This window comes from Hyaena hyaena, unplaced genomic scaffold (assembly GCF_003009895.1).
Source record: "Hyaena hyaena isolate Hyena2069 unplaced genomic scaffold, ASM300989v1 scaffold_505, whole genome shotgun sequence".
Lineage (NCBI taxonomy): Eukaryota > Metazoa > Chordata > Mammalia > Carnivora > Hyaenidae > Hyaena > Hyaena hyaena.
In genome coordinates, this window is record NW_024081134.1 from 839,238 (window position 1) to 861,501 (window position 22,264).

Genomic DNA, 22,264 nt, shown 5'->3' on the forward strand with positions numbered 1-22,264 from the left:
TTTTTGAGGGTAAAAGGGATTTGAGGGGCGCCTCGGTGGCCCAGTCGGTTAAGCATCCGACTTCGACTCAGGTCATGATCTCAAGGTTCGTGGGTTGGAGCCCCATGTTGGGCTCTGTGCCTCAGAGCCTGGAGCCTGCTTCGGATTCTGTGTCTCCCTCGCTCTCTGCCCCTCCCCTGCTTGCGCTCTGTCTCTGTTTCTCAAAAATAAACAAACATTTTTAAAATTCTTTTTTTAAAAAGCGACTTGAGAACAAAAAGTTTGATAACTGGAGCCCTACGGGACCCTCCACTTGACCCCAACACCACATGTGGGCGTGGCTCTGCAGGAAGGGGCTGCAGAAAGGGTAGGAGTAGCGAGGCCACGCTCCTGCACCCACGGGGACACCGACTTCCGCGCGCCACGCACTCGGTCACCGGGTTTTCCCCCAGTCTGCAAACGCACGAGTGCCCCCGCTGACGAAGCTCACCCTGCCCATGCCTTTCCAGGGAAGGCCACTGCGGGGCGCACGGCCCACAGAGTGAGTCACGCACCGGCGAGGCGGGAAGGGACAGGCGCGTCGGCGGACTCTGCGCTGTCCTCTGCGGAGTCGGGGCTCCGGCGCGGCCGGCGGGTCTCACTCCGCTCCGGGCTCCGCCGCCTCGCGCTCCCGGGCCACCGCAGCCGTGCAGGTGTGACCGCCGCGGACGAGAGCGCTCGGGCGCAACGGCGGGGCGCGCCCGGAGAAGCCGCCGGGTTCCCCAGTCCTCGCAAGTCCCTGCTGAAAGCCGCCGGACAGCTCCCGGGCCGCGGCCGCGCTCCCGCCCTTTCCTCTCTGGCCCCGCTGGCTGGGCCCCGCCGACCCTTTCTTCTGCGAGCGAGAGGCAGACAGAGATAACCGGCTGCAGCTGGAGCCCCGGCTAATTGATACAATAAGTTCTGTAATTGCCTCGAAAATAAGGTAATGATTTGGCAGAGGGAATGCTTTGATCTTATCGGCCAAGAAAGACCTCTCCAAGTGAAACTTCAGAGGGGCTGGAGGCCTCCAACTCGGAGCGTGAAGCCCAGGGACCGTCTACTCCGCTCCCCACCCCGGTGTCCCCTGTGCCCTGTCTGACACTCAAGGCTTTCCCGGCTTTTCAAGAAGGAGTGGAAGAAGCAGCCTTTTCCTAGACTAGAATAAAGCATTCGCGCATATGCCAGGGGTTATGTATGGAGAAGGGGTGGCTTCCAGCCCTAAGGATGCTGTCCGAAAAGGATTGGGGGTGGGGCAGACTGGGATTACGGGAACCCTGATTTGGCTCAAACCTGATGAGGTTTCTTAGACAGTGAGGCTGCTGATTTGAGCTTTTTCAGGCAGGAGGGGGTACCCAGAGGAAGAAGAACCTGGGTCTTGCCTTCTTCAAGAATCTGCGCGCGCGCGCGCGCACACACACACACACACACACACACACACACACACACTTGCTCTTCGCTGTGGGTGTCCCTGCCTGGCAGAGGCCCCAGCACAGAGAGGATTAGAGAGATGAGCTAATCTGGTTTGTGTGCCAGACATGGCCCCAGAAAGGGCCCTTGTCTACCCTGATGTTTAAGGGGGTGAAGGAGTGAGGAGTCCTTTTGGGGCCTGCTGGCTGACAGTATCAAAGCCCCCTTCCCACTGGGGGTCCAAAGGATGCTGGAGTGCTAACATCAGGGTCAAATCTAGGGACTAAAAAAGCAGAAGCCTTGGAGAACAGGGTGGGCTGTGCTACACAAACAAGAAAGAGACAGAGACAGAAATTAGCCCCCACAAAGGGAAGTACGTGTCCACCCGCCCCCTTGTTTCGCCAGTGAGGAAACTGAGGCCAGGAGTGCAAAAGTGACCTTCAGAGTCATGGAAATAGTGCACAGCTGGGTTGAGGGGAAACTCGGGTTTTCTGATTTCTTTCAGTCGAGTGCGCTCTGCACCGGATTGCAGGGCCTGTGGAGGGAGATGTGAGACAGAGAGCAGGAGAAACAGGAACAGAGACAAAGACAAACAAAGATACACACTGGGAAAAATATGGAGGGGAACACACACATAGGCAGAGGGAGTCAGAAAAGACATGGAGAGTGAAAGACATGAGAGAGACAGTCGTCCAGATTCCTAAAGAGAAAGATGGAGAGAGGCTCAGACAGAGGGCGAAAGTCCGGCAGACCCAGACACACAGAGAAGACAAACGGAGACAGACAGAGAGACGGACATAGAAAGATAGGAATGGACACAGCATGATAGAAACAGGAGCCAGACAGCAACAGCCCTAGAGGGATACAGAGAGGACATGGGGACAGCAAGAAGCAGAGCGAAGTGAGGAAGGCAGATAGTGGGCTCTGCAGATTCGTGTCCACTGGAAGCAAACCTCGCTTCCAGATCACTCTAGGGCCCGGAACAGGTGGCGGGGAGGGAAGGAGAGCTCGGTGTTATTCGATACGGGCAGATTGGGAGAGGGTGGCTGGGGGCAAAGTGGGAACCACTCTCCCTTGGGGTTAGGCTCGTCAGTGACCACCCAGAATCCCAGCAGCACACCCACTGGCCTCACACAGAACCTGGGCCACCCGCCCAGGATGGCTGTGAGCCCGCCTACCGCCTGGCTCCAGTCTCATTACAGCCAAAGCACTAAAAGGCTCCAGACCCCCTTGCCCCGCCCCCATGGTCCCGCCTCCCCAATTCTTTCCCCTTCTCCCCTTGCTCCCTTTTCCTCCCAGGCCCCTTGGGGGAGGAATCTACTCTCCTGTTTGGCCACTGGCTGGGAGGAAGAGGGTCCCAGTCTCTGGCTCTGCCCCACCGGAGCCCCCTTCGCCGGTTTGGGCTGGACGCTCCTTCCCTCCAAAGCCCTCTTGGCCTGGCCTCTTTGAGACACGTTCCATGCCTCGCCTGGGAGCTCATAAATACCAAGGAGAGGCCAGGCAGGCTGTGTGCAAAGTGTAGATTCCCCCACTCCGCCCCCCTTAAAAGCCCCTGAGTTCTTCCCAAGCTCCCTCCTCTTCCCTAGACACCTGCATGGGGTGGCTGGGGAGGGAGAGATGAGGCGGGGGACACAGGGGCCTGTGTGAGCCTGGCCCCATTTCAAATAAGACTTGCCTCGGTCTGCAAAGAAAGCTCAGGAAAGGCGTCTCAGGGCTCCTTGTGCAAGCAGCAGGCTCAGGAATTCCTTGACTCCCATCCAAACCTCCCCCCAGCCCCTTCTCGGCCTTTCTCTCTGCTCATTACCATCCACACCACCTCCCACCCACCAGGAAAGAGAGAAGGTCATCACCAAAGGGGCCCAGGGAAGGGGGGTCTCCTGGGGGGTCAACCCGGGTAGAGTAAGAGCTGTTTACCCACACCACCCGAACTCCCCTTAGCTCATCTCCACTTCCACCCAAGGGCCAGTAAAAACTCGAAATCATTTAGCCCCACGCAGCTGAGAAGAGAGTAAAGGAAGTCCCCATGGGGGAGCAGAGCTTGAGGTTAGATATCAAGGGGGAGGGAGACCCTTCCTTGGGAGACCCTGCCACTTTTGAGCAGGCAGGGAGCTATGGTGCCACCTTGAGGAAGAAGGGAGACTGGCTCTGGGAATGTCTCAGGGAATCTAGGAGGCTTGAGGGGAGAAGGGAATTCTTCCCCAGGCTTCTGTTGACGCAGCCGCTAAATCTGCCACACTGGTGAGCCACTCCTCAGGTGGCTTTATTGCATTTGCAAGAAAATGCCTTGGGAGGGGCGCCTGGGTGGCTTAGTCGGTTAAGCGTCCGACTTTCGCTTAGGTCATGATCTCGCGGATCGTGGGTTCGAGCCCCGCATCGGGCTCTGTGCTGGCTGCCAGCTCAGAGCCTGGAGCCTGTTTCAGAGTCTGTGTCTCCCTCTCTCTCTGACCCTCCCCTGTTCACGCTGTCTATCTCTCTCTCTCCTAGAANAGTCTGTGTCTCCCTCTCTCTCTGACCCTCCCCTGTTCACGCTGTCTATCTCTCTCTCTCCTAGAAATAAATAAAAATTAAAAAAAAAAAAAAAGAAAATGCCTTGGGAGTAAGATCCTTTGTCTCCTGTGTCATTTAGGATGAGCATTTAGGATGCTCTGGCCAGTGCTGGGCATACAGCAGGTGTTCAATAAGTGCTGAACCTGACTCTATGCAGTGCCCTCCAGATGAGAACTTGACTCCCAAATCAGTAACTCCTCCCCTGCCTCCCATTAGGGTGGAGTAGGGGTAGGGGTGGGAGGGAGGAGCAGGTCAGGCACTAGCCTGAGCCTCTGGCCTTGACCCTCCGCTGGAAGCCTCACAACAGGCCCTCGCGTGAGGAGCCGAGCTCTCCAGTATCGTCTAGGACCTTGAGACTGAAAGTTTATTTTGAGATTTGAAGTCCAAAGTGGCAGATCCCAGAAAACCTCTTCTCTGGCTCCGTATTTGTTCTCTAGTTAAGTGGTTGAGTGCAGCGCTTGCAGTCAGCTGGCTCCTGCGGCCTGGGGTCCTTCAGGGGAGTCAGGGGGCTGGGAGGGGGTGGGGGAGTGGGAGGAAGAGGAGGAAGGAGCAGAGCCCCGTCTCTTGGGTTGTCCACTCTAGAGCAGAGGTAGCCTGTAAGCACTGGGGAGGAGTCTTGTCCCCTCATCCGCTGCCCTCCCTCTTCGAGCTGCCGATGTTTCTGGGGGCCCCCTTAGCTCAGCTACATGCTTTAATAGTTGAGCATCTATGTTGTGCCAAGACACGGTCCCACTTGACTGTGAAGACAGCTGAAGCCAAAGAAGGGGCCTCAGAAGTGAGTCTGGGGCCCATGTGGGTGAGTCCATGCACGGTTAGGTCCGATGTGATCATCTCTAGCCCACCCCACAACCTCAGGCCCATATGTAGAAATAAACACAGGGCCAGAGTCACACCCAGGCCTAAGCACACAGGGGAGTCTGGGAGAGGCTGCCAGAGCTTACAGACCTTGTAGACCGCTGCCCAGCATCAGGGTGGGGCTGGGCTGGGAGGAGGTGAAAGAGTGGTCCAAGGGCTATTGGGGTGCCTGGGTGGCTTAGTCGGTTAAGCGTCCGACTTTCACTTAGGTCATGATCTCGCGGTTGTGGGTTCGAGCCCCGCGTCGGGCTCTGTGCTGACTGCCAGCTCGGAGCCTGGAGCCTGTTTCAGATTCTGTGTCTCCCTCTCTCTCTGACCCTCCCTTGCTCACGCTCTCTCTCTCTCTCTCTCTCTCTCCCCGAGAAATAAATAAAACATTAAAAAAAATTTTAGAAAAAACAAAAGAAAGAGTGGTCCAAGGAGAGGGGCCTGGCCAGGAGTGAGCCTGGGCCCACTCCTTCCTCACCTGCCCCTCTCAGGGAGGCTCAGCAGAGAGTCTGCTTCCTTTTGATAAAACACTAAGGGCTGCTGGAGACTTCCAGACTCGGAGAAAGGAGAGAAGGGGAGGGAAGGGTCAGCTGGCTGGCAGGAAGGGATGTGGCTGCATGCTGGCCCTGCTTGGTCTCTGTCTTCAACCCTCTCCCACTCCTATGCAACTCCAGTCCAGCCCCCACAGGACTTGGGCCACCCTGGCGACCTAGCTGAATGCCTCTCCTCCACCCCCCCCCACCCAGCTCCTTGGCTCCTGCTGCCTGCCCACCCCCCACCCTCCCATAGCACCACCCTTTGCATACCAGCCCACACCCACCACCCACCGCAGTGACTCTGTGTTGGCTGTACCCTCTGCTGCAGATGCTCTCCACCAAGAATCTGCCCGGCTTGTCCCCTGGCCTCCTCAAGTCTCTGCTTGGATGGTGCCTTAGTAAGCCTACCTTCAACATCCTAGTTACAATTCTCTTTTTCCCACTGTACTTACTCCTTTCTAACATATGGTATGTTTTACTTATGATGTATTATACTCTGTGTTGTGCATGTTCCCCCAGTGGAAGGTAAGCTCCATGAGGGCAGAAGGTGTTTTGTTTTGCTTTGTTCTCTAGCAGATTGTTGTAGCACAGTGTGGCACTGATAAGGAGTAAATAAGTATTTGTTGAATTAATGAATGCACTTTAGCCCCTGCTACCGAAAGTGAGGTAAAGGAGAGGTGGAGAGAGGGGATAAAGGTCCTTCTGAGCCCTTCTCCCCCATATCTGCCTCTGGGGTGTCTGCAGCAGCTCACTGGGCCGAGTCCGCTCACAATCTGGCTTCTCTAACACCACCCCCCAACTACCACGACGGCTCCCAACCAAGAACTGACAGTGACTTTGGGATTGAGAAGGGTGGGCAGTTTGCAGAGCTTTGTTTACACCAGGGCTTTATAGTTTAGATAAATCATGGGAAGAGACATAAAGACACCTGGGAATGAGGGGTTAGGCAGGAGAAACTGAGGCTGGAGAAGAGGTCCAGCCACTTCACTTCTCAACCCCCAGGTTGGAAGGCCAGGGCCTCTCTGATCCCAAAGGCTCTACCAACCTGCCTGGGAAGTGCAGGGTGAGAAGAGGGGCGTCACTTTCAGCAGGCAGCACCTCCCCACCTCTTCCTGATTCACCACGCCCCCCGGGGGCAGTGTGCAGGGGTGGGATGGGTGACGGAGGGGGTGAGGGAGCAGTGGGGAGGAGGAAGGGTGGAAAGCCGAAGGAGAGAAATGACTCCTGGTCTTCCACTCTCTCAGCAGGACCCCCCACCCTGGCCTCTGGTTCGCGAAAGCCGCCCAGCTGTTTCTGATTCTTTCGTACACGCAGCCCCGCCCGAGGGGGTGGGGGAACCGAGACACTGGGGTAGCCTGGAGAGACTTAAGTTCGGCTCAGCAGGGCGGGAAAGGGCGGGGAGTCCTCGTCCGGGCCGCTTGTGTGCCCCCGATGCTTCCGTCGTCGGTTCCAGGTCCACAGGCCAGAGGGGAGCACCGGGGCCAGGCGGGAGGGCGCGAACCGTGTCTAAGTATTGTTTGCGGGCAGGGGGTGCGGTGGGCAGTGGGTCGGTGGAGCGAGGAACAACAAGCCCTAGATGAGAGAAGCCCCTTCCTGAAGCCAGCTGCCCAAGGAGCCCCAGTTGGCAGCGCTGAAAGGGGGTTAAGAGCCTCCCACAAGGAGGTGACCGAGGTTCTACCCATTTCACAGAAGCGCAAGATCCGAGCGAGGACCGAGGAAATGAGCGCATCTTCCGTGGCTCAGCTCGGATGTCACTGTAGGTTAGAGGACAGGGGGAAGTGTCTGCGGCGCCCCTCACTCTGCGCTCCTGGCCATCACCCACGGAAGTTGGGGTTGCCGATTGAAGGGCGCTAGGACCCGGTGGCGCTGCGTCGGCCAGGATTGGGCGCTGCGGGGCTCTGAAGGGCACCCCCGCACTCCGTCGCACCCCGCCGAGGCAGGTGGGGGCGCGGCGCGGCGCTGCGCAGAGAGCCGAGGGGCGGAGGCGGCCGCCACACCTAGGGCGCCGCGAAGCGCCCGGGGCTGGCGCGGGCGGAGCCGCCCAGAGGGCCGCGCGTGTCCCCGGCCTCGGCCCCGCCCCGCGCCGTCCAATGAGAGCTGGCGGCCGAGGGGCTGTCCGCACACTCTGCCCGCAGCCCCACTCCGCGCCACCGACCCCCTGACACCGCGCCCAGCGCCGGGGCAGCGCGTCCCAGGCCCGAGCCTCGGCGCGCCGCCGTCGGCTTCCGGCACCCGTTCACTGCGCCCCGCTCCGGGACCCTACGCCCCGGCTCCCGGACTCCAGGTGCCCCTGCGTCCCCCGCCGCCGGCGAGCCCTATGGCCCCCCAAGGGGGTGAGGTAGGAGCAGCCTGAGTGCCCCGAGCCGGTGCCCCGTCCACGCCCCTCCGGGTCGCGCGGCGGGAGTCATCGGGGAGCTATGCTGAAGCCGGGTGGTGCGGAGGAAGCCGCGCAGCTGCTCCCTCGGCGCGCTCGCGCCCCTGTCCCCGCGCTCGCGCCAGGACCCGCGGCCCCCGACGGTTCTCGGGCTTCAGCCCGCCTCGGTCTTGCCTGCCTGCTGCTACTGCTGCTGCTGACGCTGCCGGCCCGCGTAGACACGTCCTGGTGGTGAGCACGGCTTTCGGGGTGGGGAGGGCGAGGCGCTGGGTCAGAGGCCGGAGGCGCCCAGAAGGAATACGCAGCTCCTGGCACCAGCTGCTCAGGAGACCAGGCTTTCGCTTCGACGGAGTTAGAGACGATCCGAGCCGGACTGTCACTTAAGTCGCAGAGTGGGGGTGGGGGTGGATAGGTGTGCTGCTCGCCCAGGGAGGTGGGCGCTGGGTGTTTGGAGCAAGGATGCCAGGTGGTCGAGGCTTTCCAGATTCCCTTGTGCTGGGCCCCCTCTATTTCAACTCACTCTTAGGGGGAAAGCTACCTTCCAAGGTTCTCTCAGGGTGGATTCAAGAAACCAATCGCCCATCTGGGGCCTTCGGTGGCTCTCCAGCAGGACCCCCTGATCACCTAACGTCGCCCCCCGCCCCTGGGAGGTGGAGAAAAGGGCATTTGGCGAGGGAGGTTGAGGCTCCCGCTAGTCTACCCCACCGGGTAATGCAGCGAGACTCTGGGGTTCACGCGGCAGCACCCTAGCACAAGGCTTAGAAACGGAATCAAGGGGAAAACACTCCATTAACTCCCACAATTAAAACAAACAAAACACTTCGGTTTGCATACTTTAGGCGTTTGTCTTCAACTTCAGCTTTGAAGAGGTCACTTCGAGCCTTGATATCCCTAACTTCTTCCTTTTTCTTCCCCCAGATGACCCTCTATCTCCCATCTCCCTTTCCCGTCCAAGAACTAGAGGCTTCCGGAGTCCCAAAGTATTAAGGGACCCTCCGCTCAGACTTCCCACAGGCCTTAGACTCCAGACACTTGACGAGCGGATGGACGAGGTGAAAGGCATTACAAACCCACTGGATGTCTGCTCTTTTCCGAGTCCCCCCCGCACCACCCCCAAGCCCGGGATGGCATTCATCCTTCTCTCTCAGGAGAAAGCTGCCCTACCTCCTCCCCCACCTTCTGGGGGGGGGGGGGAACTGGGGAACTGAACTGAGAAAAGACAGTCTTCTCATCTTTCCTCTTCACGTGCCCCCCCCCCAATCAAACTGGCCTCAGACTGCACTCTTGCCCCTCCCTACGCATGCAGTGCCCCTTTCCTTTCCTTACTTTGCCCCTCCTTCCCTCAGCCTCCCCACCACAAAGAGTGGTCTCTCCTCCCCTTGCACCCTGTGGCTTTCCTCCTCTAGACTTGGAATCTTGGCTAGAAAGGGTGAGGGGTAGCTTGGGCTGCAGATTCCTATCATTTCAAGATGCATTGCTCTCCATCCCCAATCCCCCCACCCCCCATTTTCCTGTTTCAGAAAAATCTCTCTTTTGGATCTTTTTAATCTCTGCAGTGTTGGGGAAGGCAAAGGGGGGGGGCTAGTTCTGGATGGGGGAGAAGGGAGGCCCCTATCTTACATCTGGCTTGAAACATTCTTTTAGAAAGGGGAAGAGAAGAGGGGACAGAGGAGAAAAGCCTTTCAAAGTTCAGAGGGAGATCAAAGCTATCAGGGGCTCCGTTTGTCTGGGGACTTGTGTGTTCAGTGGCCCGAAGGAGAAGATGGAGTGACTACTGAGCATCTTTAGCCACCCCGGATGGCAATCTGCTTTTAGGGACTCTTGATTGCTTCTTAGTGGTTTGAGAGGTCGTTTTGGGGACGACTTGGTGTTTAGGTGATGAAGTGTCCACTCTGATAATTTCAGCATCCTGATAGTGCTTCCTAAAGACCCAACTCGGATGCTTCCCAGTCCTCCATTTGTCCCTTGGCTACTTCCTCTCCTTTTCCTTTCTCCCTTCTACTACTCTCACCCTGCGTGGTTCACATGAAATGTTTTGGGGAAACTCTGGGTAGAAGAGCCAGAGAGGAGGGCCAGGGATACAGTGATAGGGAGGGACTCCGCAGTCCCTGCGAAAGGCAGCGATGGAGCCCGGATGGGGGGGTGAGTGCAGAGGTTAGTTCAGTCTCCTTTGCCTTACACCTGTCACAGCTCTGGGCCCCAGATGCCTGTCTCAGTGGTCATCGCTTCTGAGATAAAAGTGGAAAGCTGCTTTCTCAAGGCAGGTCAGGCCCCCAAGGTGATTCTCTCTCTTTCCTTTAGGAAAAAAACCCAGCAAGATTGATATTTTGTCCAAACCCTGAACGAGATGCCTGTTGACTCTGGGTGTGTCCGTGTTCCACTCTGGAGCAGAAGGTCATCACTGTCACCAGCTAGCAGTCTGATCGTCCCCGCAGCCCTTCCCTTACCCTCCAGTCACTCCTTTCCTCTCCCCACCTCTAACTGGAGGAGGAAACAGATGGTCTCTTTTTAATCTGTGACAAACAGAGCAAGAAATAGGGGGCTCCTTGCACATGCTCCCCTGTTCCATTTTGCATTCTGCAGGGGGCTGGATGTAGGGAATCCCGTGAGCGGGACAGCGGGCACGGATTCATGGAGGGAGAGGAACAGAGTATCATGATACTAGCATTATCGTCACCACCACCAACTGCCAGTCAATGAATCTTTACTAAGCTTTGGACACTATAACTACTTTACGAGCATCATCTTCTTCAATCCCCATAGTAATCCGGTGAGGTAGATACTGTTATTATCCCCATGTCATGCATGAAGAAAGTGAGGACTGGGAGGGGAGTGGTAAGAAACTTGCCCAAGTTCACACCAATTTTGGAGCTAGATTGCTCTATTTCTGGTTAAGCACTGTACGCTTCTCGTGTTCTCGGAATGAAAATGAGGTTGGACTTTGGAGTCAGATATCCTTGGCTCACCCTGGTTCTCCTCTGACTAGTCCCGAGGGAGAGAGCTGGGGATTATCACTTAATCTCCCTGAACCTCAGTCTCTCCATCTGTAAAATGGAGCTCTGTCTCGTAGGATTTTTGTTTAGAAAAATCTTTCATGAACTGTAAAGTACCCTATAAATGATGCTGTATTAAGAGATTCAGGGAGGGTAAGTTTTTATTCCTGTGTTCAAAGCCCTGTGTGGGCTGGGCTGAATTGTGTACACTAGGGACTGCAAGAGGGGAAATGAAAAGAGCATCCCTGGCCTCATTAAAAAGACACAAATATAAAACATCTGCAAATAGGCTGGCAATGTCAGCAGGAGTAAAGCTGTAATTGAAATGAAGTTTATGGCTGGCTAGGGGGAAAAGAGAGTTGGTGGTAAATCAGAGTGGTTAGGTGTTTGTTTATTCAACAAACAGTTATTAAGTGTCTACTGTGTGTCAGACACTGCTCTAGGTTCCGGGGGTAACGAAGTGAACAAAACAAAAATCTCTGCCTTCATGGAATAGGGTGTCTGAATCCCCCGGGGATGTTGGTGAAGATGCAGATTCTGACTCAGTAGGCTTGGGGTGGGGCCCAAGGCTCTGCGTTTCTAACATCCCCAGATGATGCCCATATGGCTGTTCTGGGGACCACACTCTGAGTAGCAAAGGGCTAGAGGAGGGCCTGGGTCACTTTGTCAAAGGAAGGGATGTGAATGGGTCCTAAGCAGGTGAAGGGAACGTTCTGTGACAGGTTGCTGGGAAGGAAGTGAAAAGGGAAAGGGAAAACAGAGCTAAAGTCAGGGGCATCTCTCCCCCTCTTACCAGCCAACGAGCCGCAGCTCTGTGCCCTAACCACTGAGCTCAATGCTTGGCACATGGTAGGCAGTTTGCAGGCATGTGTTGAATCGAGAGGGGACTCAGGCTCAGTTGTATTGGAGACCCCACCACCACCACAAGGGGCTGACCACTGGCCAGCAGGCCTGTGCTCTGCTCTGCAGAATTGCACCAGTGGGGCACTTAGTGAGGCTGCTTTGTGGGGCCTGGGTGGTAGCAGAAGACCGTAATTATCTTCCTGTCTTAGGTACTGAACGTTCCCACGCTTAGTGAGGATGTAACAAGAAGGACCAATGTGGGCTGCAGCAGAATGGATTTAAGTCAGACCACAGGAAGGACTTATTGCCAGAGTTTGGCCTGCCTCACTCCAGACTGTCTCATGAGGGCTGGATTACTGGTCTCCCATTCCCATCCAACCCCCCTCTTTCCAAGCCCCAGTAAAAAAAACAAACACCCATTGCTTAGAGTAGTATTTGGGCCGAACTGGGGAAGCAGAACGGTGGTGAGACAGGGACGGGCTCCAACTGCAACGGTCTCGATTCTCCAAACAAAGCACCGCGGCAGTGGGTGTAACTCCAGGCTGTGCGTCAGGCGGCCTTTTCCGGCCTGGCTGGGCCCGGGGTGTTTATTTTGTTTGTTCCTGGAAGCTATTGCCCTGATGGACAGTGCTGCTGGGGACGCTGATTCCATGGGATTTGTCAGTGGTGGGCCGGCCCTCTCACCCCTCCCCCGGGACAGATGGGCCCCATCAGCCCTGCTGAGCTCCAAAAGAGGCAAGCAGCAGCCCTCCTTGCGTCTGTCGGACTTGGTGTCACCAGCGGTGATCTAGTTTGTGGGTGAGGGCCAGGCACAAGGATGTGGGCGGAGGGTGGGGGTACCTAGACCCCAGGGCCGTCCAGCTTTTCCTCTCTCCCCACTGGCTGCCTTCTGTTCTCCTCACCCACTTCTAGGCCCATTTTGGGATCTTTCCCAAACCACAGGCTCATTCACAGCCCAGACCAAATCTTTTCAGCCTGTAGCAGCGGCTGCCCTCCCCCTTTACTCCCCACCTGTTCAGAGAAAGGGAGAGAGGTATTCATTTGATGTGTCAGGAGAACAGAGAATTCCAGAGGGCCAAGGAAGGTGCTAGATGTTGGAGACACAGCGAGGAGTGAGAAGTGGATGAATGGGTCAGATCTCATCTGGTGACCTCACGGAGAGAAGAGGTGATGACGCCCCCCTGTCTTCTTGGAGATGTTCTTCCCGAGGCTTGGGGTGGAGTTCCGGGCTCGGAGTGTTTGAGTGAAGAGAAAATACTGAGAAATTTGAGAGTGACTCTAGCAACCCACCTAACTTTTAGGAGCCCACTCCAACTGATCTTCTTAAAATTGTTTGAATCAAGCAGAGTGGGGACTGGAATATGGGGAGTGTCGCCCCGCTCGCTTTATCTTGGGGTGGGGTCTTCCTCCCCAAGACCTCAGGTTTGGGAGTGAGGAATTTTAGCTACATGGGTCTGACGAGAGCTGTAAACATGACTCAAAACTGCCCACGAAGTCCCTTCCCACTGCTCCCTCCGTGTCTCCATCCTTCCCTCCCCAAACTGTCTTCACGGATGAGCCATGAAGGACGTGCCTCTTACATGTGGGTGTAAGAGTGTTGTCTCAGACTCTTGTTTTGTTAGTTTATTTTTCTCTGAGGCTCTTAATGTTTATTAAATAAACAGGCAATGGGTTTGTGTGACATGCCTACGGCTTCTATGAATGTGACACATGCCTGGCCCGTGTTCTGGGAGTTGTGTGTCACTTGGACCTTTGGCTGGGGAGCGGAGGATGGTGAGAGACCACTCAATTACTCTCTGTAACTGCATAGCCATTTCTCCAGAGCTTGTGGGGAAAGCTGTACCCGTTGGCCTCAGGGAATGTGGGCTGGAGGAGGGGAAGGAACCTCTTCAAGTTCTGAATGCCAAACCTTCCTCTCCTTCTCCCCCTCCTGAGGCAGGAAAAGGGCCAGGATGCTCTGACAGGGTCATCTCCACCTTGCAGGTACATCGGGGCACTGGGGGCCCGAGTGATCTGTGACAATATCCCTGGTCTGGTGAGCCGGCAGCGGCAGCTGTGCCAGCGTTACCCAGACATCATGCGCTCGGTGGGCGAGGGTGCCCGAGAATGGATCCGAGAGTGTCAGCACCAGTTCCGCCACCACCGCTGGAACTGCACCACGCTGGACCGGGACCACACTGTCTTTGGCCGCGTCATGCTCAGAAGTAGGGGCCTCTTCTACCCTGCTCCAACTGCTTCCCTTTCTGTGCCTGGGGGGGTGAGTGGGTAGGGCAGGCACATTGTCCTCCCCTCTCCCACACACTGCCTCATAATCCGACAGACAGTTGCGGGCAGAGCCCAGGATACAGTTGGGAACAGACCCTCAGTACCTGAGATATGTAGGCAGGGACCCCTCTAAATTCTAGTGTTCTGGGATGAAGCACAAAGGTACAGAGTTCCCTACTGCCTCCATCTCTCATCTTCCCTCCCCCTTTCCTCCCCAAACCCAGCGTGAGGGTTTCCATGCACTGTAACGACTAGGAAGGCTGCTCCTTACTCACTGCCACCATCACTGCCCTCACCCCAACACTCCCAACATTACAGTAATGGCAGCAAGGGATAAACAGAAAGGTGATATGTAAATATTTGGAGAGTTGGTGGCTTGGCCCTGGCTTAGCAAAAAAGCTAAGCAGAAGCTAGACAATAAACTAGAAGAAAGGGAAGAATGGGAATCAGGAGGTATCTGGGGGACAGGGGTGATGAGTCATCAATCCCTGAGAGCAGGGTAAGAAGGAAGCAGGCGGAGGAGGGGGCTAGTAGCAGTTCTCGCAAACAGGCTGACCCCTGGGCTGGGGTCTCCATTGTAGGGGAACTGTCCAGCAGAGCAGGCCTGAAAAGGCCTGGAATGTGGACTGAGGCCGGCTTAGCTGAGCCAGGATTGGCACTCGGTGGGAGGGGATGACTCACTGTGAAACTTTTCAATGGATGGGTCCAGGGAGTTTGGAAGGAAGCAAGAGGACAGGTCAGCCCAAGAGGTCAGACGTACAAAGAAGCGGACAGAGAGTGCTGAGGGCCGCGGGGAAGAGGTCGGATACTCTGGGGAGTGCCTTTGGAAGGGAAGGCCACCTTGAATAAAGCAGGTGTGGGAGTTGCTCTAGGAAAGACAAGAAGAGAGGAAGTTTCAGAGTCGGTGAGTCGGGGGTTGTGTGGGCTGAAGAAGGGGACAGACTTGTTTGGTTTGCTCTCTCTTGTACCTCTACCTTTCTCTCTCCAGGTAGTCGGGAGGCAGCATTCGTATATGCCATCTCATCTGCAGGGGTGGTCCATGCTATCACTCGTGCCTGCAGCCAGGGCGAACTGAGTGTGTGCAGCTGTGACCCCTACACCCGTGGCCGACACCGTGACCAGCGTGGGGATTTCGACTGGGGTGGCTGCAGTGACAACATCCATTATGGTGTTCGCTTTGCCAAGGCCTTTGTGGATGCCAAGGAAAAGAGGCTTAAGGATGCCCGGGCCCTCATGAACTTACATAACAACCGCTGTGGTCGCACGGTTAGTACTCATGTCTACGTGTGTACATCCCTATCTGCTGGGGGTGACCAGTACATGTGATCATGGAGTGAATGTGAAGGTGGACATGCTGAAGGCTCCTGGATTGCGTCCAGAGGCCCCAACCCCCATGGGATAGGAGTAGCGAATGCAAGGGAGCTTGGGAATGCAAAGCGTGTAAAGTGTCTTCGCAGAGGTGGAAAGTAGGGAAAGGTAGAGAAGAGAAGGGAAATAACTTTTTAGGAAGGGGAGGGACCACCTCCATAAAGACTGAGTGGGGTAAGAGCTTGTTCTGGGCAGTTCACTGGTTTCTGAGCACCGTGACTGTGCCTAGTACTGTGCTGGGAAATGACAGGCTAGAGAAGGAGAAGGCATAGCACCTTAAACTCTAAAGCCATGTGGGGGCGCCTGGGTGGCTTAGTCGGTTAAGCGTCCGACTTTTGCTTAGGTCATGATCTCACGGTTCGTGGGTTCGAGCCCCGCGTCAGGCTCTGTGCTGACTGCCAGCTCAGAGCCTGGAGCCTGTCTGTCACTCCCTCTCTCTCTGACCCTCCCCTGCTCACGCTGTCTTTCTCTCTCTCTCTCCTAGAAATAAATAAAAAACATTAAAAAAAATAAAAATAAAAAAAATAAAGCCATGTGAAACTAGGGCATGCGACAGCATACTGTAATCACGAACAGGGTTCGGTGGCTCTGAGTTCAAATGGGTTATTATGGAAAGAAAGCACTGGTGGTCCAGGAAGGATTCATGGAGGAAGAGGTTCTTGAATGGGTGGGTTCTGATGGGGAGAGAACCCACTGTTCAGCCTATGCCAGACGTCAGAGCACTTGTGCTTGTAACCGTAGGGATGACTGAAAAGCACCCTGACAGGCCTCCTCTCCCTCATCTCCCAGGCTGTGCGGCGGTTTCTGAAGCTCGAGTGTAAGTGCCATGGCGTCAGTGGCTCCTGTACTCTGCGCACCTGCTGGCGTGCGCTCTCAGACTTCCGCCGCACCGGCGATTACCTGCGGCGGCGCTACGATGGGGCCGTGCAGGTGACAGCAACCCAGGATGGTGCCAACTTCACAGCAGCCCGCCAAGGCTATCGCCGTGCCACCCGGACTGACCTTGTCTACTTTGACAACTCCCCAGACTACTGTGTCTTAGACAAGGCTGCAGGTGAGTTAAGGAAAGCAGGTAGGGACATGGAGCCCTGGTTCTTGGTGCAGGTGCCCCTGGTCAATCACAGTCTGTTCAGCCACAGGAGTTAGGAAAGCAGAACCGTGGGAGGCATCAGTCTCCTCTAGACACAAATGTCTTATAGTAAGATTGATGACAGGGGCGCCTGGGTGGCTTAGTTGGTTGAGCGTCAGACTTCGCTCAGGTCATGATCTCACAGTTCGTTGGTTTGGGCCCCGCATCAGGCTCTGTACTGACAGCTCAGAGCCTGGATCCTGCTTCAGATTCTATGTCTCCCTCTCTCTCTTCCCCTCCCCTGCTTGCGCTCTGTCTGTCCAAAATAAATAAACGTTAAAAAAAAAAAAAAAAAAAGAAAGAAGAAGATTGATGATGAATGCCTCAGGCCACCAGTCCCAGTGCTACCCAAGCAGAGGAGAGGTCATCTCTCACTCTTCTATATCCCCAGCATCTGGGGGCACAGTGGGTATCACTCAGGGATTGTTTAAATGAGTCACCCCTTTTCAATACCAAGCAATGTGTGGGCTGCACAGAAGCATGAGGCAGAGGAACCCTAAGTCTCTGGCTCTTGATGATCTAGCTAAAGAAATGAGATGTAATCGGTGGACTGATGCAATTGCAGAAGGCACATGGCTGGAGAAGTCAAGAAAAGCTTATTGGAAAATGTGGGACTTAAACTGATTCTGGAAGTATAGGGGTCACCTGGACAACCTAGAGCTAGAGAGAGAAGCAGGCCAATAAGGAGAGTGGTAGGTGGGAAAGTACATGATTGTTCTAGGTACCAAGAGCTATGAAGAATCCGACTGAGTGAAGGTTTGGGATGGGGAGACTAGAGGTAGAAAGACAGGTGAGGATTGGACCATGAATGGCCCTGAAAGACTGTATCCAGTGCGCTGCCAAGGAAGATTCTGTAGTGGAGTTGGGGAAGCAAAGAAAGGGATCCCAGCAGAGCTAACCACTAGCAGAAAGCAGCAACTTGTTTTTCAGTCTGGTCCAGATATCTGTAGTGGAATCCTTGGGGATGCTGGAAGGTGATATGCTATTGCCCCCAAAGAGTAGAAGTTACCATCATAGCTCATATTTCAGGTTCAGGCAGGTTAGACGAGGAACAACCTGCAGTGCAAAAGTGCTGCTCCTCGCCGGGCTACTGTCATGGGCTCACAGGCTCTTCTCTGCACACTCAGCACTCGAGACTTGGGTGAGATGGAGCCAGGGACCACAGCCGTCTTTGGTTCTGCTTGTTTTCAGCCTTCACTGTCATTCCTGGAGAGTCAAATGGCTCAGAGCAAATCTGGGCACAGAAACAGGGTGGGGCTCCTTCCAAGTAACACAGAAAGTAGTTTGTGCCCTTTGGAGGGTGCCAGGAGAAAAGGAGTTAAGAGTCCTTCTGATTCTCTCAGTGATTTCCTGCCACTAGGTATGTTTTCTTCCCAGGTAATATAATTCAGAGGACTACTCTCTGAATGTCTTGAAATAATTCCATAGCAGCCGAGGGGTAAGCCTATGCTGCCATACCTAAAATGCACCTTTGGGGAAGGATCTTTGGAGTCAGAAGGAAGGGTGAGTCATAGATGTGTTGGTTTTTCTCAGAGGCGTAAAATTAAGTCTCCTAAAACCCAAAGTGGGGCCTGGAATTCAAAGGGTATAAATCACCCCAGAAAGGGGTATGGAGCCACAAATTTCTGCCAAAGCAGTCCTGTCCAGCGGAACCCTCTATGATGAGAGAAATGTTCTACATATGTTTTCCAATATGGTAGCCACTTAGCCACACGGGATTACTAAGTATCTGAAATACAGGTATTGTGACTGAGAAGTTAAGTTTTAAATTTTAGTTAATTTAGAACTAAATGACCATACGTGGCTGGTGACTATAGCACTAGACAGCTCAGCTCTAGAGTACAGGAGAGGATTTTGGTGCACAAGAGAAGGACTTAAGATCCAGCCCTTGGAGTTAGAGGAGAGTACTTAGATAGTAGAACTAGTTAGCCCACACTCTGGAAGAGTGGCCTCTAACATTTTGGATTGCATACTCTTATCATTAAAAAGTTATTTGAGCATGTACCTCTAATATATGGATATTTACTTTAAAAGGTATCTATGTTCCACTGTAATAATATGTACTTTATAAAACATACAAAGTAGAGATTTTAAATTTATGAGATAAAAAACAAATGTAGAAGTTCTAAGTTCTAGCACTTAAAAATTTTTTGTAATGTTTATTTTTGAGAGCGACAGAGCATGAATGGGAGAGGGGCAGAGAGAGAGGGAGACACAGAATTCAAAGCAGGCTCCAGCCTCTGAGCTGTCGGCACAGAGCCCAATGCGGGGCTTGAACCCATGACCCGTGAGATCATGACCTGAGCTGAAGTCGGTTGCTTAACCAACTGAGCCACCCAGGCACCCCTAGCATTTTCTTTGTGTATTGCAGCAGGATGCACAGACTACTGCAAGACAATCAGTCAATCTATTCCCCTTCCTCAACTCCTAGGTCAGTTCCTGTCCCATCTCTGGGGAAGGGTTAGAACAGACAGAAGTTTCTAGGGCCTACCCATCCAACATTCTGTGGTTTTACATTTGTTGGCAGGACCTCTTTTGCTAGAATTGGTCAGAATGAAGTCCTAAGCACCCTGTGTGCAGGAAGATAATATCATTCCTACCCTTCAAGAGCTCCTACTGTAAGGGCTGAGCAAGGGGTATTCTGTAGGAATCCCATAGGGAAATGCCTTTGGACAGTCACACTGACCAGTTCACTTCCTCAGCTGAACAGAGATTATAGATATAACAATCCACTGAGTTAGATGCTATTACTATGCCTGTTTTCATATGAGAAGATCAAAGCCCAGAGAGATTAACTTACCTAGCTAAGATGTGGGAGGCCTGGAACTGAAATGTGGATAGTCTGACAGTAAAGCCCATGCTTTTAATGCCTTCCTTGTATGGTACAACTCAATAAAATGTAAACTAAGGGCCAAAATACTAACAAATGGTAGCTGCATCAGAGTTGTGGCAAGACTTCTTGGAAAAGATAAATTATAGGCTGTTGTTTTTTTGTTTTTTTTAACTGTTTAGTATGGAAAACTTCTCACATAGGGAGCCCTTATCCAGCTTTAACAGTTAGGAGCATTTTAAGGCTAGTTTTGAAGGAGACGTGAAGTGTATTGGCATGGTAGGTGAAATCAATGGTCTTTGGGGAGGCTTGACGGTGGGAAGAAGCCAGGGTGGTGCAGAGGGAAGTAAAGAGATGGTCATTTTGGCCAGTTGGGCATATTTTCAGGAAAAGGGATTCTTTATGGTTTCCTCATGAGGATGTGGGTAAGGGAACCCAGAGCAGCTGAAGTAAGAGGTAACTTGGTTCTCACTCTCTCTCTTCCCCAACCCAGGTTCCCTAGGCACTGCAGGCCGTGTCTGTAGCAAGACATCCAAGGGGACGGATGGTTGTGAAATCATGTGCTGTGGCCGAGGGTATGACACAACTCGAGTCACCCGTGTCACCCAGTGTGAGTGCAAATTCCACTGGTGCTGTGCGGTACGGTGCAAGGAGTGCAGAAACACTGTGGACGTCCACACTTGCAAGGCCCCCAAGAAGGCAGAGTGGCTGGACCAGACCTGAATGTAGAAATACCTCACTTATTCCTCTACTTCAAACCTCCTGGCTCAAAAGCACAAGATCTTTGCATGCACACCCTCCTCTACCCTCAACTCTGGGCTGCTACAGTTTCTATTTAAGGACTTGGAGAGTAATCCAGAAGGACTCTGGTGTCCTGACTGGTTCCTTAGCCCTGGGAAGGAGTTGACAGGGGATGTAAGAAACTGAACAGCTCCCTGACTACCCCCTCTGGAGGTTGGAAGGGAGAGGGGAAGAGGTAGGGGCCTTCAGAGTGATATAAGTTGCACTAAAGCACATGGTCAAGGCTCATTTTTCCTTTCCTTTGCACTGGCTTCCTGACACTTCTTATGTGTGCAAGAGGAAGGGTACCTGGAGAGAGCTTCTTCGTGTTCCTACCTGACTAAGGGTAGATGGGACAGAGAGAAAACCACATCTCTTCCCTGAGTCAGTTTGCCCGGTACCCCAAAAGAAACTCTCAGGCTACAAACTTCTTCCTGGGAGAGCCTGGGATTGCTAGATAAAAGTTAGTCCTAGTGGACACGGTCCCATTCACATGCTCATAGGTTTATAAACTGCTGTATTTTTTAGGGGAAAAAATTATATAACTATACAAACATTCATTCTCTTACAATCTCCCTCTTCTTTTCAACCTATATCAGATAGCACTGCCTCTTGCTCACTTGCTGCCTGTTCCAGCCAAGTGGCATGTAGTGGTCCTTATGCCTAACAGATCACTAGAACACTCCTGAGAAAGAGTAATTTAGTAAGCCTGCCTAGGCCTTGGGATTTTATTTTATTTTTGTAAAGTTTCTATGTGCTCTTTTGGAGGTCAACTAGGTTTGGGAAACACTATTAGTAAAAGATATGTGACTCATGGAGGGTGGGAGAAGATAGCAGGCCTGATCTCAAGGGTCCCACATGAGGCATCAGTGTATACTAGTCAGGTAGGAATGTCTGGTTTTGACAAGTTTTAGGAGAGAATCCTAGTCTCTGAAGTTGGGCGTGGAATCCAGTGGCTACAGCGGAAAGCAGAGCTGGGGCTTTGGGGCCAAAGTGGTACACAGTTTAGAAAATCACCTTTCCACATTTATTGAACAAATTTGAATTTAGTGGCTCTGTAAGTTCTGGGGATTATTACTGTTCACTCCATCTTTGGTTTAAACAGGGGAGTTCCTTCTCTGCTACTACCTGCTGCCTAACTAAGCTTCAGTAGCGGAGTCTCCAGAGACAGCAGGCTTAGTAAGCCACGGGCTAGGACACAGAGTCCCAGAAACTGTGATGTCCTATTTTTATGTGACTTGGACAATGGAAGAACAGAATGGTATAGAAATTTGCAGTTATGATAGACCTGGGTTGAAATCACAGCTGTGCCATTTACTGTTTTTGATATTTTGAGCAAGATACCCAAATTCTCTGAGCTTCTATTGTCTCATCTGTAAAACAAGGTTATAAACATCTCAAATACTGAGTTTTAATTATGGCCCCAATTCCATCTAACAGATGCTCTTACCAAAATTCCTAACTGGTCTAGCCCATCATGACTTCTCTTGGAACCTCCCATTTAGAATTGTGAAGTATTGACAGCAGGATGTTGATTAAAGGGCCTACACAAGGAATTCTGAACATAGCATCCCCCCCCCCCAAGTTCCTCCCCAACATCCCTTGGGGTCCTCACGTGTTTGTGGAGCAGCTTCACTCTGCACAGGCAGCAGAAGGATAGGGGAGCCAGAGCTCTGGGCCATGGGGGCAGATTTATTTGGATGATAGGACTAATATTTGTGTAACCTGCCGAGACCTGTGTGGGAGAGTTTAGGGTGGTTTTTCTTTTGGTGAGGGGTTTGCTCCGGTTTCACATCCATTAACACAAAACATGAGCTAGTCAGGGCCCTTGTGGTCTGCGGTGAGGGGATTCCTGTGGAGAAATGGGACTGAGTGAGTCAGGCCAGGGGAATGTCTTCCTTGCAGAGTGGAGTCAACTGGATAACTGATGAGCCAATGGTGGGATTAGGGAGGGGGAAACGGGAGGGGAAGAGAAGAGCTTCTGACATCTTGAGCTGGGATTAGGAGGAGGAAAGCCTTAGCATAGTGGGAAGGTAAGGGGGTCAAAGTCAGTCTGAATCAAGAATACAGCTGAAGGAATTTACATCAGGGTCTTTGCATAGAGCCTCAGGTCCCAGTGAGCCCCTGCTCTCCTAAGAATGCCCAAGTTACCACATAAATGATAGCTAGGCCTTCCTGGGACTGCAGCCCAAGTTCAATCTGCCTGTGCTCTGTCACCTATTCCTTTTCAGTTCTTACCCCCATGGAAGCAAGTGAGCCTCCTCTGGCATCTCACACTGCTCTATGCTTCCCCTGGGCTCCAAATTCTAGTTCATAAAGACCCACATTTTGTAATTTCCTATAAATGGTTAA

General features: G+C 53.3%; 1 protein-coding gene across 1 annotated transcript; it reads left to right on the forward strand.

Annotated features, from left to right (window-relative positions):
* The first annotated feature begins 7,494 nt into the window (after positions 1–7,494).
* WNT2B (Wnt family member 2B) lies at positions 7,495–21,893 on the forward strand. The gene is made up of 5 exons (XM_039254918.1): positions 7,495–7,935; positions 13,524–13,744; positions 14,794–15,071; positions 15,963–16,227; positions 19,626–21,893. The coding sequence occupies exons 1-5, from the start codon at positions 7,748–7,750 to the stop codon at positions 19,853–19,855; spliced, it is 1,182 nt and encodes a 393-aa protein (XP_039110849.1). The 5' UTR covers positions 7,495–7,747; the 3' UTR covers positions 19,856–21,893.
* Positions 21,894–22,264: the final 371 nt, after the last annotated feature.

Coding starts and splice junctions, on each gene's coding strand:
- WNT2B (XM_039254918.1), top strand. CDS start 7,748: ATGCTGAAGCCGGGTGGTGCGGAGGAAGCCGCGCAGCTGCTCCCTCGG. Junction 13,745..14,793: donor TGGCCGCGTCATGCTCAGAA/GTAGGGGCCTCT, acceptor TTCTCTCTCCAG/GTAGTCGGGAGGCAGCATTC. Junction 15,072..15,962: donor ACAACCGCTGTGGTCGCACG/GTTAGTACTCAT, acceptor CTCATCTCCCAG/GCTGTGCGGCGGTTTCTGAA.